Source organism: Anser anser (assembly GCF_964211835.1).
Source record: "Anser anser genome assembly, chromosome: 7".
Classification (NCBI taxonomy): Eukaryota; Metazoa; Chordata; class Aves; order Anseriformes; family Anatidae; genus Anser; species Anser anser.
In genome coordinates, this window is record NC_139727.1 from 21,722,726 (window position 1) to 21,740,288 (window position 17,563).

The 17,563-nt window shown below is 49.9% G+C and overlaps 1 protein-coding gene across 1 annotated transcript; it reads right to left on the reverse strand.

Moving 5' to 3' along the window:
- Nucleotides 1–28: 28 nt before the first annotated feature.
- WNT8B (Wnt family member 8B) lies at nt 29–17,543 on the reverse strand. The gene is made up of 6 exons (XM_083844719.1): nt 16,027–17,543; nt 9,598–9,631; nt 8,544–8,682; nt 7,352–7,477; nt 5,731–5,873; nt 29–5,296 (listed from the first exon to the last, which is right to left on the reverse strand). The coding sequence occupies exons 1-6, from the start codon at nt 16,122–16,124 to the stop codon at nt 4,739–4,741; spliced, it is 1,098 nt and encodes a 365-aa protein (XP_083700845.1). The 5' UTR covers nt 16,125–17,543; the 3' UTR covers nt 29–4,738.
- Between the last annotated feature and the right edge of the window lie 20 nt (nt 17,544–17,563).

The window sequence follows — 17,563 nt, forward strand, 5'->3', positions numbered from 1 at the left end:
TGGTTTGAGACTTCAGGTCTTACCTGCTCCACCGGGCTGCAGGATCAGAGAACTGTTCTTTAAGACACCTTCCTCAGTTGTTACTATCCTTCCGCATCACATACAAGAAGGTCCCTGGGATGCTGGGGTTCCCCTGGGGAATCACAGTGGTGTTGGGGATTTTACACTTGGCATCAGAAGTTGGAAGGAAGTAAGTAAAGAGAGCCCTTGATGAGATCCTTTTCTCTTAGAAGCCAACGTTATGCCACTGAAGCCATGCCACTTGAACTAGCAGGAGGATCTGACCTTCTTTGTGGAAATCAAATTTATACCGTTGAATTGGCAGTTCTTGCCACCAGTTGATAACTTCTGAATCTGTTAGCTGATTTCACCTAAGTTTTTAAGAAGGTATGAAGGCTGAGGTGGAACGGTGCTGAGATAAAGAGGGAAGAATCAAAACCAAAATAAAAAATTGTTGCCTAGCTGGCTAGCTATTACGTTTGTACAGGCCAGCCAGTCAGAAGACATGAAACTGAAGTACGAAAGACTGTATTACCTGTCTTGGGATTGGGATGACTTGGGAGGAAATAAAGGTTGAGAAACACTGTTTGGTTGGGGGAAGATTTGGCCACTGTTGGGAAGGGACCATGGTTTATGAGGGTTCTGGGCTATTAGGGACACAATACACACATTCAGGGAAAAACAGCCTTTTTAAATTCTGCTTGCAGGGGCAAATGCCAGGTGTAGGGGAGCCTTGCAGTGCTGTGCGAGCAGTTAGCAACCACTGTGGCCTCCTAGCTCTGCTTCATCGGGGGAGATGTAAGCTGATTTTCAAGGGCTGCATTTGTGTTGTGACCCTTGGATTCTGCTTTTCTGGATCTAGTTGTGGTACCCTGCGCAGTCCAGCCCATTTGCTTTAACTCAGGCCACTTGTCCCACTGAGAAATGAGGATTTTTTCCATCTATTTCTCAGATGCATTTGACTTCAGTTTCCTCCAGCATGCATTGCACCTGCTATCCCTGGGTTCATGCAGAGACTGCCGACTTACCCTGCTTTTGCTCTTAGTCCTTCCTGCTTGTCCCCTTTGTCCCCCCATTGCTCAGTTCCGTTTCAGGTTTATTCCAGTGAGCACTGTCCCTAAAACTCTTGGTATGGAAACCAAGCAGGTGGTAGTGAGGGGACCTACTCGAGGGGCTCGGAGAGGCTGGAGGCCAGGCCTCAGTCTCTGTGGCCCTAGTGCTGTTTGCTGCCTCGGAGGTGCAGTTGGAAAGCACTGCTCCAGGTACAGCGCTGTCTGGCTGCTAACAGCTTCTGGTTTACAGACAGCAGCCTGTCGGCCGTGCCTCCTCCCATGTGGGCACATGCTGCTGCAGCATCCCTGCGCTGCTGTTTCTGTTGGGTGAGAAGGCCTTCGGTTTGACAAAGAATTGGGGGGCAGGAGGAAGGGATCCCTGGGCATGGAGAACAGAGCTCTAATCCCGTTGCAGATAACATCATGTCTGTAGGCTAGGCTTGTGTGTGTTTGGGGGAGCTGGAGGGGCAGAGATTGTTAGGCAGTATTTGTTTGTAAAGCCACTTGCTCTGAAGATAATGCTTGCACTAACTTCTATTGAGGGAGCAGTGTGAGTCCCCACAAAGTCCTTTCCCAAAGTGTCTTTGAAGCCAAGAACCCATTGAAAGGAAGAAAGGCCAAGAGAGGGGATTAGTTTGTTCAGCAGCTGTGAATTTCAGTGGGAGGCTGATGAACTCCAAAGTCTTTGTTGAGATTTTTTTTGTAAGGAGCCCTGCTGGAGGGAGAGACCCACACGGGGGCCGCGGCCTTAGACAAGAAGGAATCCGAAGCGGCAGGGAGCTGTAAACGGGCCACAAGGACTTTTCCCAAACACTTTTCGGAAAAGGTGTTGTGAAGAGAGCGGAGGGGGATTAGCATGTGAAATGACACTTTCCATTGACTCCACAGAGGGGAGGGGAAAAGGGCTGGCTGGCTGATTTATTAGCATTTTGTTCCCTTCTCTTTTCTGCTCCCCCAGCAGCCCCCCTCCCCTTGCTCCCCTCCTCCTTGAGCCCTCTAAAGAGGTTTGGATTGGAAAAGGGAGCGGGGGGCTGCCTGTTTGTGTGTCATCTGGGCGAAGGTGACCACCTGGGAAGCTGAATGTAAATATTTCTCCTCTGAGGAATGCGCCTTCATTAAAGCGAAATGAATACATGGAAGCATCCAATCCTGCCACACAATGGCAGCAGTGCCTTTACTGCCTAGGGCTGCTTTTGCTGGGGAAGGGGACCCCTCCGGGCCCCGACCCGCTGCTGAGGTCAGCACATTTTGCAGCTGCGGTGTCGCCATTTTGTCCCAGAGAAAGAAGCATGCGGCGGTGGGGCCCCTGCTCCTAATGCTCCCTGTGTGCCCCCTCGCTCCAGCAGGCCTGGGGAAGGATGGGGACGCTGTTCCCCTTCGCCAACAGGCATCACCCTGCCCGGTGGGCGCATCCTGGCCTGCGCCACAGTCTTCACAGGGCACTTGTGTGGGGCAATAGCACAGGCAGGGGAGGGAAGGAAACAGCTTCCACAGCTTCCCCTTTTCTTGCTTTTGAAGCTGGCTGCGGAGTGGGGGAGCACAGAGGGACAGGGGTAGAAGCTGTCCTCTCTGCCTTGCGGTTGTCCTCAAGCTAGCCTGTGCTGGAGCTTTCCTCTGCTAGGTGACAGGCTCTCTGCAGCTCTTTGCTTTCCTGCCTAAGGATGGGTCCCCACCCCAGGGAGCAGGGCGAGGTGGTGGAGGAACTGCTGCCAGAGGTGCAAGGGAGACCGGGGGCAAGGTCCTTCTGTTAATAGGAACTTTGTGCATACAGCTGGTGGCTTGTGTCTGGAGTAGAAGTGTTTCAGCTTTCCCTGAGAATAGGCCAAGATATTTTTTTTTCAGTTTTTGAACTGCCAGATTCTTGCTTGACATGAATACTCTTGCTGTGGTGGGACCTCAGCTTGCCCTAGGTCTGAATTCCCACCCCCATCAAAGTAGCCCTGAGATGAAGGGGATATTTTATAACTGAGACACTCATACAGACTGCTGAGTGTCTTTAGTGTGTCACCTCTGAAATGGGCACTTGGGCCCCTATCTGCTCCCCTCTCACCTCCTTTTCTTCTCACAGCTGCACCACAGTTTGAGCTTGCCTGAGGCTGCATCCAAGAGAGCAAACCCTTTCCTGTCATGGTAGGGGTGGAGGTGGAGGGAACTGGTCAGCTCTCCTTGTGATAAACAGATGAGTAAGTGGCTGTATTGTAGTCTCCAGAACTATAACTACATACATCTGCACATGCAATTGGACAAACAAAACACCCAACACAACAGCATTTTGCAAGCACTTAGCTACTGATTTATTGCATTTGCTATTGGTTTACAAATATTGACTACAAGACAGATCTGATGGCCAGTAACTTAGCTCTGCTGGCTTCTCATCTGTCTAAAGGACACTTCAAACAGCAAAGTCGAGTATAAATTCATAGCCTGAGGGAGATCACTTTGATGGTGCAGAGTCTCCTCAGATCCTGCTTCAGATAGCCTCTTCCCTGCCTACCTCAGCCATGGCAAGGGAACAGAGATGAATCAAGCAAATCTTCCTGCTGCTTGCTTAGCCTATAGAGTATATACAATATGCCGTGGAGGAAAAAATGTTATGTATACATCACAGTAACTGTGCAATAAATTAAACTTCAAAGTGCTTCACTTTCCTATTTACAACACCATTAAATAGAAACTGACATTTTCTCAGACTATGAGGAAGTATTTAGTTAGTTAGCTGACAGGGTAAGAGTGCTCAGCAAGTACACCAAGAACTGGGGAAGGGGCTCAGCTGGCAGCTCCTCTCTGGGGGAGATTGGGATGGAAGAGGGACTGGAGAAGTGTGAGGGCATCATTATGGCACCAACCAGTCAAGCGCTGGGGTGAAAAGGGAGGCCAGACCTGAAGGCATTGAAGATGCAGAGCAAATGTGTAAAAAAGCAAGTGACGTGACGCCTTCTTAGGACAAATGTTTAATGGGCAGGTCAAGCAGCAGCTTGAATCTTGCTGCTGCTGTCTCAATTGCAAAGTGAAGCATTGGAGAGTTTAGCAAAGCTGTGAAAGGATGGGAGGCGATACTGTGGGCTTCCTGGAGGCTGGCTCACTACAGGAAGGAGTTGTACACCTTTTCTCTTTCCTCAGTGCAGGGCTTAATAAAAGGCAGTAACAATTTTCTTTTAGGGCCTCTTTTATTTTATTTTTTTTTTTAACAGTACTAGAAGCCTCTTCTGTTTTAGGGTATACCACTCTGAGTGGCCCACATCTAGTGGTGCCGTCTTAGCTTCCTCATGTTTTCCTGAGTGTTGATCTTGCTTGCTTAAAAGCCCAGAGCAGCATGAGCAGCACTTGCCTGGGGGAACAGAAAAGCTGAAAGGAGCAGGAGCCACAGAGACCAGCTGCGTTTTCAGCAATAAAAAGAGTCACTGGATAGAGTAACCCTGGGCTGAAGGGACCAAATCTCACCTGGTTTTGTCAACATGAGTGTCCCAGAGGTTACCAGCCACTGCACTAACAGGAAATGCCCTGTATGGCCAAGGCCCAAGGGAGCTCTTCTGCCTTGTCCAAGCCCCAGTGAGGTGACGCTGGGTGAAGAGGCCTTGCTTGGGAATGAGACAAAGCTAACCCAAAAGGAAATGGTGCCACGGGTTGCTGGGGAGGTGGGGAGGGAAGGAGAGGGACAGAGAGGACCGTGGAGGAGCAGGGGACAGTTAGAGCTTTCTCTTGAGCTTGCGGCTGGCCCCACCACCCCCGCTCCGCTCCTGCTTCTCCTTGCGGACACAGAAGTACTTGGTGACCCTTTTGCGGCACTGCTCGCACCGCACGGCACAGCACCAGTGGAACTTGCAGTTACAGCTGGACACCATCTCGGCCCGCCTCTCCTCCACCGCCAGCCCGCAGTCCCCACACAGCCGCCGGCAGCTCCGCTTCTCCCACTTGCTGAGCGCCTTGCCTCTCTTCAGGCACTCCCTCCCCTCCGTGCCCAGCAGCCCCAGCGTCTTATTCTCCAGGCAGTAGTCAGGAGAGTCTTCCAAGTGGACCAGCTCCTTCTTGGAGATGGAGCTGAAGGTCTCGGCGATGGCACCCCGGCTGGCAGCGCTGTTCCCTGCCCCCTGCAGCAAGTCCACCTTCAGGGCCTTGTGGTACCTCTCCTTGAGGTAAGTGCCCACCTCCCGAAACTCGGGCAGCTGCAGCCAGCAGGTCTGGGTGGTGCAGCTCCCCGACACGCCGTGGCATTTGCAAGTCCGCTTCATGGTTCCTTTGACAGCCTGCAAGATGAGGAGAGAGAGGGGATGCAGGAAAATGCCCAGAGGGCTGACGGGGGACATTTCTGTGCTGCAGCTCATGGACAGGTCTGGCTCCAAGCTTGTGGAGGGGTCTGCCACAGCCCCTCCTTATACAATAGCCCTGCCCAGGGATGGTTGGTTGAAAGTTCAGATTTGCTTCTCCAAGGGACTTTACTACTTGAAGAGGGAGAAAGGACAGCAAGAAGGAGTTAGCAGGGTAATCATGGAAGGTTTGCTATGTTAGAACAAACACTCATCATGTCAGTACTGCTACCCTGCCTTCCCCTCTCCTCAGCAAGTTAATTATTTCTTCTGGGCACATGCTTTTAGCCACAGCAAGCAGTGAGACACCATAGTGAATGGCCAGAGCACATCAGGTATGTGCTTCCAGGTCTGAAAGGAGGGAGGGGGCTCACCTTTCTACCTGCCTCATTGTTGTGCAGGTTCATAGCAGCTCTGGCATCTTGTCCAGTCTCCAGGGCATCCACAAACTGCTTGGAGATGGCTTCCCCGAAGCCCACGTTATCGCTGCAGCCTCCCCACAGCCAGCCTTGCCCACCTAGGAAAGGAGATGAGCTGTGCACTGCCAGGGAACCAGCCCCTCACTGTGCTGTGGCCCCAGGGATGAGAAAGGGTGGTCTCCAGAAGTGATAAGGTGGGGAATGGAGGCTGGGGGACAAAGCCAGCCATTTGCCCAGTGGTATTCCCAGTTACCCTCCCCTTGGGTTTCTGCCATTTCTACTGAGGCCTGGGCAGTATGTGGCTCACACAAGAAGTGAAGACACATGTAACAAACCCAAGGATTTCCAGGCTTTCTATAGAACAGGATTCAGAAGCTGTTAATTGTCATATATTAGCAGTCTTACATAGATGAGGCTTTGGGTCTTTAATCACCTTCCCTCTAAACATGACTTTAATCAGTCCAATCTGAAACCATACAGCAAGATGCGGCGGGTACTTTTGCTAACCTAGCGTGGGCTTGGTAATTTAGCTCAGCTGCCTGGAAACACATCGTGTGGTTTTTTCTTTTCCTCCTAGAGAAAAATACCAAATTCTCTGGGAAGGTTTGAAATCTGGAATATTCTGACCCTTGTGTGCCTCAGTGGTACATCGTGGGCGTTGTGGTTTAATGGCCTTGTGCCACTTGTCCCTGAAAGGCCCGGCCCTTGCCTGGGTGCCCTCTCGCAGGGAAAGGCGGTGGTGTCTCACGGGAGGTGGATGATTGCAGCAGATGATGAAGTCCAAATCAAGAGCTGGGGCCGAAGGGAGAATGGAAACACTGAACCAGCGCAGAAACAGCAACCCAGAGTCAGCGTGGCAGCATGTGGAATTGAACCGTAATGTTTTGGACAAACCCAAAAATTTCTTTTGCCTGCCAAGTTTTTAAGTTCGCAATGGAAAATTTTCATGAAAAACAGACATGTTTTGGGGAAAGGAAGTGTAGCATGACTAGCTCAGTTTTCCAGAGAAGATACAATTTGTTGTGTCGTTGCCCAAAAGTCTTGCTCTGCTAGAGATGGGCCATCCCAGGCCTCAGACACCTATGAAATGGTGACTGTTTTAAAAAGTATTAGCCAATAAAGCAAATTACTCAATACTGGGCACTCCAGTGGAGTTTGTCACAAACTGACACGCACCAACTGCCCAGTACAGTTAAACAAGAAAAGGCTTTTAAAAGATCTTGATAATTTAAAAATCTCACTTTTTTCCTTTCAAAACAAAATGCCCAAATTTCACTGTTTTCTGTGACAGCTGAGGAGAGAGCCAGAGCAGTGAAGCCCTGGGTTTCCACACCAAGGGTCACACAGCAGCTAGAGGCTAGGGACAGTGGGGACGGGGATGGGATGAAGGCTGGGCACTGCCAGTGTTTCTCCTGACTGTGCTCTCATATATCTGCCATGCTGATGAAAGCTCCTGAGGTCTATAAATGCCATCCTGCATTCCCCAACAGTAGTTCTGGTGAAATTGTGGAGGAGAGGAGAGCTTCCTCCTGCAGTCTGGGGCGCGACAGAGGGACCCCAGCTTGTCTCTCCTTACCGAGCTGCCCATTGCGGGAGTCGTCACAGCCGCAGTTGTCAAAATCCCCCAGGCTGCAGTTCCGGGTCAGTGTGTACATGACGCCTGCAGAGCTGATGGCATGGACAAAGGCGGTTTCTCGGTTTGCTGTCAAGTGGGAAGACAAGAAGAGCAAATGTGCTAAAGATTTTGTGGCAAGACCAGTGTTAGAAATGACTCTTGCCATGCAGGAGACTGGGTTGGATGAGGTTTGCAATGAGCGGGGCTTTGCAGGGCAGAGAGGAGACCCCGTGTATTAGATTAGCTTCATCTTGGCTTGAACCACATGAAGATGGAAGCTTCCGGGCTTGATCCAAACTGACTTGTGCTATTCCAAGGGCGTGGATGAGTTTATCGCTTGGCTGTCGTGGGAGCTCACCAGTGAGTATACAGCACAGACACCCAAATGTCCCCTACATCTCACTGATACAACCCAGGGAGGAAGGGGCCTTCTCCAGGGGTGGAAGGGCTCCTTCCCCACAGCCCCCTCAATCCTTTTCTTCTGCTAGACACCAGCCCAGACTGACAGGGGCTCAGTGCGGTGCCCATACCTACCCACCAAGATCTGTGTGATGTTTATCAGTTAATGTCACTGGGCCTTTGGATTTCATTTAATATCAGCAGGGTCTGTATCTGAGCAGATAACCTAGACAGGAATGGTTCTGGGACCCGCTCCCAGTGCCAGCCAACACTGGATTTCTGCCCAAGGTGTCTCTGACATCTCAGTCTCCTGGAAGCTGTGGGGAGATATTCCTCCCTCTCCTGCTCCTTGGCCAGAACACAGCCGCCGCAGAGCTCTGTCTGCTCACTTCACCCCCATCCCTCTGTTCACTGCCCCATGCTGGTTCCCAGCCCTGAAGGCAAGAGGCCCATCTTGGGTATGGTGTGTCCAGCAGCCCACACGGGGCTTGATGGGGCACTCCTGCACCAGCTGGGTCTCAGTAGGTCCAGAGGCAGCACTGGAGTTGCAGGGCCGCCTTGCCTTGAAGCTAAGTCCCAGCACGTCTGATGTGTGAAGGGGCCTCCTGGAAGATCCCTCCTGGGCTTTTCCAGGAGAGGGACAGCCCGTGTGGGAACAGGGCAGGAAAGGAGGCACATGGGAAGAGAGGAGGGGCTGCTGGGCTCTAACCTGTGGCAAGGGGGTCCCGGTAGTGGTGTCCAATGCTTTCCTTACCGCTGCGCAGCCCGCCGTGGCTGGAGAGCTGCAGTGCCCTCTCAGGGCAGTTCCAGCGGTCCCAGGCGAACTGGAACTTGCACTCCTCGATGCCGCTCTGCGCCCCGGCCGCCACGCTGCTGGAGTAGATGAGATAGGCCTAGGGGCAGAGCAGCAGGTCAGGAGGGGGATGGCATCACCCTGGCACTGCATATTGAGGGTCCTGCTGCTTTGGGGTCTCGGTGGATGGAGAAGCATGGTGCAGAGCACCAGTCTCCTCAGGAGGCTGGCATTCAACTGCAAGGGACTTGTGTGCCATCTTATTGAGACAAGATGTACAGAGCTGAAGGGCTGTCCTGGGTTTGGCTCCCCTGGGGTCTAGCAGTTGCCAGCAGCCGCAGGAAATGCATTTTCTGCTGTGCTGGGTTAGAGGCTAAGCCTCTTGCAGGGAGAAGGCCAAATGGAGCTGTTGGCTAGTAGCCACATTAGGAGCAATGTGCTGGCCAGCCCTGGCAATGGGGAAACCCTTATCTCTCCAGTGTGAAAGGAGATGGTTTCTAAAGATGAATTTATCAGGAGGAACAAAAATCTGGGGGTGAATTTTACAGCTGGTCCTGGTTAGGGAAAAATAAGCCTCTAAAAGAGGGGTCTAAGGAGGAGGGGAGTCAAAAACACCAAACAAGTTCCTGGCAATTCCAGCTGTGCTTCTTGAGGAAGCGTGTTTTGTAGGGCCACAGAAAGTGTCCTTCCAGCTGAATAACCATGGGTCCTGATGCTGACTGGATCAGCAGGAAGCAACAGATGGCAGGTGAGATCCTCACCTGGTGTCAGCAGACCCGTCTCCAAATTCTGACCCCAAGCAGCTTAGGAGCCCAGGCTCCTTTGCTGACAGCCCATGGAGCTGCAGCTCTTAGGAGGGTATCCCTGGCCCTCCCCTGCCTTGTTGCTGGAGTCCTGGGGTGAGGGGAGCTCTGGCTGAGGCTGGATGGAGAGGAGTAGGAAGGAGGAGCCACCCCCCACCCCCTTTCCTGGGTTTAGTGGAATCAGGGACAGAGATCAAAGGGATTTCTCTTACCTTGGGGCCCGTCATCAGGAAATTATTCACTGACCTGGAAGACAGAGACAGTGTCAGCAGGGAGGGGGTGATGGCGGAGGGGCCTGGGGAATGCCTAGCATCCCAGGGCTCTCCTCTCAGCCCGGCAGCCTGCCTGGCTCCTGGCTGCAGGCACCTCTGGTCTTTCGGTGCCTCCTTCTTCCCCCTGCCTGCTCCCCTCTCCAGGTTGGACCCTCTCTGCCTGCCCAGTCCCAAGGACCCATCTTTCCCAGGTCCCCGTGACTGCACTCTCCTCTGTCCTCCTCTCCAGAGCAACTCCCCAGCCCTGCTGTCTGCACCCCTCCTTCCCTCCCCACTGCTGCAGTCCCCTTGCCCTCTATCACCACTCCTTCTTTTCGCTCTCCTCCTCACAGCTGCCTTTCATACCAATTCCCCCATCTTTTTAGTGCTTCCTTGCTCCCCTACCCTTGCTTTTTGCCATAACCAAATGCTGCTCAGCTTAACTCAGGATAGCGTGCGCCCAGCCCCAGGAGATGGGCCATGCCCCATGGCCTCCTGCATTCCTACGATGCCAGCTTTGGCAGCCCATGCTCTTCTCTTGCTTAGCCCAAATTAAACTTTGACGTTTTCCAAGTGAAATGTGAAAAAATTGAGATGAACAGTTTCCAGAGCTGCCTACTTGTGAGTATTCCTGTGAAATTTTTATTTCTGCTACTGTTCATGGAAAACTGCCACTATTCATAGAAATTCATTTTTCTACTGAAAATGCACTAGGTCTACTTCAGTAATCTTAAATTTTGGGCTCCTAAAATCTTTAGTTCTGTGAGCCCAATGATCCCCCTGCTTTGTTCCATAGATCAACAAATTCTACTCCTTTTACAGAGGGGAAAAAAAAATGTGGGCTCTCTTCCTAAGGATATTGCAAAATAAAGGAAAGGAACTCTAATATTTATTTTTGAATCACAAGTTTTTTGTTGCCAGTTTCACGCTCTTTTGGCATGTGGCTTTTGTTTGTCATGGCACAACATTTTTAACCGGTTCCTCCTGCCTCCAGGTGGGAGGGGAGGGAAAGGCAAAACAGTCTCTTCTCATTGCTCCCACCCGAGACTGCCCTGCCCAAAAGGCCACACCGTGCCCAGTGAGATCTGCTGCCTGCCAGGGCAATGCACAGGTGACTGCAGAGCCTGAGCTGAGAGCAGCTTCCCCCTTCACTTGGGCAGTGGTAGGCCGTGACCTGGCCACCAGCTGATGTGCCACTGTCCTCAGCAGGGACTGAGAGTGTCCTGAGCTGCTGCTGTTGGTGGGTGGCAGCTGGGAGCTGCTGAGCTGAATGAAGGATTTCAGCAGGTCACTGTAGGATCACGAACCCCTCAGCCTGGTTACTGCCTGGCCGCAGGCTTGCTCACAGGCTAGCATTCAGCTGGGTATTTCTCCACTGGAAAAAATCCCCACCGGCCTCCCCCATTCCCTGCAGCCTTGAGCTCCTTCCCCTGTACCAGTACAACGATTTGCAGGATCGTGATGGAAATCAGGGTCACTGAAACCTTCCAAGTCTCTTTCTCCAGCAAGAAAGGCTGTTTCAATGCAAGTGGTCTGTCAGTATCAAGACCATGTGTGGTGCTGTGACCACCACGAGGGATCTGGAGGACGCAGCTTAGCTATGCCTGGCAGAAAGGACCAACAGCCAACCCCAACAATCCCTAGCCAGAAATGAAGCAAGAGGAGGGAGGCTTATCCTACAATCAACTCGTTCCAAAACTCCAGGTTTGCAAAATAACCCTCATGACTGTTTCTGGTGACTCCGTGGAGAGCCTGCCCTGCAGGCACACTGTGGCTCTAAGATGGATGAGTGCTGTACCCCAGCGGAGGACACTGAGGCCGGGGAGGTGATGTGAGCTGATTGAGACCTTGCATTGAGTAATGGTGCAAAAGCTGGAGCATATGCTGAGAGAAACTGGGCTCTCACAGAGCCTCAGCGCTGGGAACCCCAGGGCTGGCTTGGGTGTCCCAGAAGTGCAGGCAAAAGCAGACACTAACACCCCAAGCTGGGGGAAGAAGTGCAGCCATGCGGCAGTCCCCTCAGCTAGAGCTGCCCTGACGGTGATCTCTCAGAGGTACACCACAAAAAGGAGGGCTAAGGAGGGCTAGCTGCTTTAGCTCAGTCAAAACCACAAGAAACCCGATCATTGCTATTACTCACAGTTTAGAAGGAGTTCGAAGAGCTAGTTTGCAAAGTTTCATTTGGCAAGTCTACTTTTTTTTTTTTCCTTTTTTTTTTTTTTTTGTGGAAATGTATCCATATGGATGAAGATATGGGAAAGGCTCCCCTGGGTCAAGGTGGGAGGGGGCCGTGGCCACGGCACAGTGTGAGAGCAGCAGGCCCTTTCCCTTTGTTTCAGGCCCGGGATTCAGCCCCAGCTGTTCTTCAGGCCCGGTGGGTGCTTCGGCATGAAGCTGATGGCTATTTTGCAGAGGAATTTTCCTCTGGGAGCCGCTTCTGCATTGTACAGCTAATTAAATATTTCCTGGGACTTGGAGAGACGGCATCTGTAGCCGGGTGATTAGAGCATCGGGTGACCTGAATCACACAGGGGCATGAACCTGGGGCTTTTCAGACTGTGTAAGCTCTGTGGGTCCCCATCCTCGCGCAACTGGGTAGCAGCATGAACAAGTTATTTTCCATCTGTTTTCCCTCCTGTCCTTTGCCTTTTCCTTAAGAGCTTTGCCATGGGGACCACACTAGCTTGCTTATGATGGTGTTGGTATGAATCTGAGCCCCTGGTAGCAGCTGTGAGAAAATTCTGCTAAAATGCCCTCGTGTAGGCAAGATCTAGGGAATTACAATTCCTCTCGTATCTGGCCTTTGTGAAACGAGATACATCCCATCTGCACTGCTTCCCACTTCTTTGGTAGGAAAAAGCAAATTCCCAGTGCTCAAGAAGCATTTGTTTCAAACCTTTGCGGGCCTTATCTTGGACTAGGAACATCCGAGAAGTTGTGAGGGTGGCTTTAGGAGGAGGACAGTAATCCGCGGGTTCAGGGTTTACGGAAAACCAGTCTGCTAGCAGGCGTCTGCTAGCAGGCGTCAGTTGACATAACTGCATTGAAGCAGTGGGTCTGTTCTTCCCAGGATAAACCTCAAGGTTCACAAAAAGGCCAAGTTCAGGATATGCCAATTCACCATCTGCAGCTGAGCAAATGGTACAGTAGCAATTTCCCAGCAGGATATTCTGAACGTTTTTATTAAGTCAGAGAGACAGAAGGCATTTTCCCTGCACTCTCCGATCAACAGGCAGGCACGCTGCTGGGTGGGTTTGTAGCACTTAGATGAGTGAAGGGTTCTTTTAGATCAGTACGCTTACCCCCCACATTTAACTCTTGCAGCTGCAAGTGCATTCAGGAGAAGGGGAGATGGGACAGTTTGAATATCGGGGTGCTATCTGCTGCAAATTGGGCCATCGTATGGCTGGAAGTTTTCTTATTTATGCTGAGAGGGAACGAAAGGTAATAATGGAGACAAACTGTTCACTTTGTCCTTGACCATATGGTCTAGCTAAGAAAATTTCATCTTTTTTCTGGATATAGTCTCTAGCAAGGACAGAAAGCAATTAAGCCACTTGTACCACAGAAGTAGTGGAATGTCGGCAGTGCCACCGGAGTCATCTCTGAAAGGCAAGTAGCAATCACTATGGAAATGAATCTCTCTTCGTTTTTGTCTGTGTAGCATGATTTGTTTATTATTTTTTATATTTTCAAGCTATCTAATACTCTTTCCCTCTGCCTTCAAACTCCAGGATAGCATTAAACGGATGGGAGCAGAGCAGAGACAGACCTCAGCAGGCAGGGAGTAGGGACCCTCCGAGTGCTGCAACCACCTTCCCAGCCCACGCAGGGCACTGGGCAGGGTGTTACGCTAACTCTGTTCATCGCAGGATAAAGCAGACCTAGGGCAAGTGGTGTTTCATTGCATCTGATACTAGAAAATTATCTCAAAGCTAACCTATAGCAGAGGTTGTATGTCACATTCTGTTGGGTTCAATAGGAAATGATGCCGCCAAGTATCTGTCCCATTATATTTTACACGTATCAAATACTAATAAGCCTCTGATAATTTCTACTCAGTTACAATGTTACCCAATAACACGCACGCTGCTTCTCAGTTTAATATGCCCTGAGAGCCTTATCAAATCTCCCATTAAAGAACTTGTTTGATACCTGATCACCCACTCACGCTACTCTGCTGCTGATTCAGATTTCTCTCTTTAGAAAATGATATAGCTGTATTTAGATCTTTACTGTCATTGTTTTAAACACAGAAAATGGATACAATTTCACTTTCGACCTGAATTTCATCGTCAAGCTATTAGAAAACCAGCAACACCAGAAACTAGAGGCAACCCCATATCTGAAGTGTAAAAAGCATTTGGAAGCAAGTTGCGGCATTAGAGGTTGTTGCATTATTCCTACAGGATAAGAAACTAGGAGGTAACTCATTAACATTTGAGGGTTTACATTTGTTATTTCATTTCTCTCGATTTTCTTATATTTATTAAGTTTTTAGTTCCTAAATACAACCCTGACACTTTGCTGGTCTAGAAACACACTGACCATTCCACCTAGCTTATATGGCAGAATCTAATTCACTATCAGAGAAGGGAAGTGGTCACATATACAAAAAGCATTTATTGTTGATCTAAATACCTCCCCCTGCCCCGCTCCCAATTATAGTGATCAAATCACAGAAGGAAAAAAAAAAAAAAAAGATCTTGTTGCATTTTAAGCACTTAGATCAGATAAACAGGAGAAATTGCAAGCAGGATTATTACGATCCCCATTAACCTTTTTTTTTTCTTTCCTTTTTTTTTTTTTTTTTTAAACTCTGTGAGAGTTAAAGGACAGGATCTGTAATACGATCATTTCAAATAAAGTTTACAATTTTCCTTTCTCTCAGGAAACAATGACCTATGAGCAAGATGCTCAGAGAAGAGGAGCTATCTTGAGCTATAAACTTTTCTTTTAGATAAAACCTTCTGAAAGTCAAGCAGGACATTTAGACATCCCACTTCCATTGAAAATGTCTGGGATTTCTGTATTTCACTCCACTTCATGCACTGAAAATTCCGCCCTTTGAACTTTTTCTAACAGATGTTGATTTATTTTTCCTTCTAATGTATTTTAAACCTACTCTATACTGGGGAAAGTAAGAGACATATAAAGGGAGAAGGAAAAGAGCAAAATAAAATCAGTATGAGTTTTTGCCTTGCCTAACCTTTCTGCATAACATGCATATTCCCGTTACTCAGGAAGTAAAATTTGTCCTGAGTTTGCCACTGTATCATATTTAGAGGTGTACAAGGGAGGAGAAAACCTCTGAGAGAACACAGATTTCACCCCCACCCTAGCAAGAATGAGTTCCCATTTAGTCTTGAGTTTCCCTTTCTGTAATTTTGATTTTTCCATCCACAGTAACAACTCCAGAGATCTGCTATGGGGGAGGCAGGGGATTTTAGTAATTGAATGGGAAAAGACTTTCCTTGCTGTTAGAGATAAGTCTGTGATCCACTGAGCAGATTCCCAGGGGCATCACAGAAAGGGAGAATAAAGTTTGGGTACTCAGTGGAAATCACTTATGAAACAAATACCTACAGAGCTAGGTCATTTGAGCCCATCTCCGCTTGAGCATGGGATAGATATACTCCACAAGGGATGATACTAGAAGTGATGCAAATGTAATCTCTTTCTGTTCACCCTTATAAAACATTTCTGGAAATAAAATAAAACAACTCTGAGGATGGGCAATAGGTCGCCAGGAGATGCCCACAGGTTTGTACCCGGGGGATACTTCTCATGGGTCCCAGTTCGTTGGGAACCAAACCGTAGCAATTTCTACACCAAAAGCTTCTCCCCAGGAAACCCTAATACACAATTTTCAGACATGTAATCCTGACCCTGTGCAGGCATCACAGAGCGATGCTCCTGTGCGTCGAGCTTATCCCTGCTGTCTCTGAGCTCTTAATCAGGGACTGTCTTCTCCGGGGAGAATAAGAGAAGCCCCATTTGATTTGGTTAAGAGCAGAGGCAAGCAGACAGTGAGCCTTTGGAAAACCAGAAATCCCTGACTGTCCCAATGGGATATCTTCCCAATTGGAAGTGAGGGGCTAGATCTTCCACATCTGCTCTTGGGACATCTGCTCCAATTTACTCCAGCTCAGGATCTGTCCCATAGAGTTACTGCTGGGAGGTGAGGGGGGAAGAAGGGAATTCTCTGCTTAGATCGAATGTCTCTGCCAATGGTTGTCTTGGGAGTTAGTTAAATATCTGGTCCCGCTAAAGAACAGAACAGAGCTACATGGAAAAGAGGGGACATTAGGAAGGTGAAGAAGAATATCCTTAGGGTCTCTGGGAAGAGCACCTGCCTGCGACACAGGCTGAGGTGCTCTCAATACTCACCAGGCACAGCAGGGTTGGAAGAAGGGAGTGAGGAGGAAGATGCCCAGATAAGGGTCCATGTGAAACATAAAATCCAAATAAAGAGGGAGAAAGGACATCCTAAAAAATAAAAATTAAAAAAATGGGTACCACCACCAGGGAAAACAAAAAGAAAAAGGAAAAAAAAAAAAGAAAAAAGAAATGCAACAAAAATTAGGGAAGGGATGAAGTTATTTTCCACCCGGCGCTCCTGGTGTGATGAAGAGGCACATGCCCCCTGAATCCCAACTTCTGTGAAGGGTAACCAATCCTAAAGTAAGAGCTAAAGGGGGTTGGTGAAATGGAGCCGCAGAACTTCCTAAGAAGAGATTATCTACTTAATTAAAGATTTTTTTTTTCCCTAAGTCCTTCAGCCAATCAGGACTCAAGTGCCAGAGAGAGATTGAACTGATGAAAAGAACACCCCAGGTTCCTCGAAGACAAATGCACCACGAAAGGGATAAGAGGGAGGGAAAAGGGGGGGAAAAGGAGAGAGGGAGAAAGAAAAAGAGAGAGAGAGAGGGAGAAAGAAAGAGACAGCAAATCCCTTAAAGCAATCACTAGACTCAATCTCCACGGCCGCTGCCCTGCCTCTCCATCCCCCGCTAAGGCAGCAGGAAGGGCTGCTCGCCGTGCCCTCACCTCCTCCTGCTGCAGAGGCACCACCAGCAGCTGGGTGCTCTGGCGCGGGGGCTTGGGGATGGCCTGCCTGGGCCCCATCTTTGGAGGTGTCAGGGAGAAGGCTGGGGACATTTATCTAAGTATTGTCTCTGCCTCGGTCTCCCCCAGAAACTTAAGGGGATCAGGGCCAGTTTAGGACTCCACCTGCTCCTCCCTCATCATGGAGACCTGCCCTTTCTTCCCACCTCCTGTTTGCAATATGCCATCTCTGCCCTGGAAGAAAGGTCTCTGGCTAAACCTTCCCTCTCACCCTTAATTTTTGCTTTAAGGGTGTTCTGTGAAGTCCATGCAAGAGTACCTTGGGTTTGGGAAAGTCAGTGGTTGCTCAGTGAGGTGTTATCCCAAGTCAAGGGCACCCAGCCCATCCCTCCTGGCCACAGGGGACATGTCGGTGTCACACCACAGCCACTCCAACCAGCCCCAAGCCAACGGGACTGGCCTCGCCACCCTGTCCTGGAGCCCTAGGAGCATCCTCTGCACCAGCTCATGGTCAAATCTCCATGCCCTATGGGGTCCGTAGGGAAGGTCATCTTCTATCCAGGACACCACCAGCCAGCCCCACATCTCACTGACTTCCCTTCTCTGTGCCTGTGATAAAACTAGCAAAGCTGCCATGCAGCCACCCAAGATCTCTTTCAGGCATTGAGCTATATGCTTTCTCCCCGGTGTGAGCTGCATCTTCTCCACACTGCACAGCTGATTTTTGTGCTGTGGATGTGATCAGTCAAACCATGTGCCGAGACCCATCAAACTCATTTCACCCAAGGACCAGGCCAGGGCAAGGATGTGGTCGGGCTCCCAAAATGGAGAAATACCCTGGGGCTGGTGGCTCCATCCA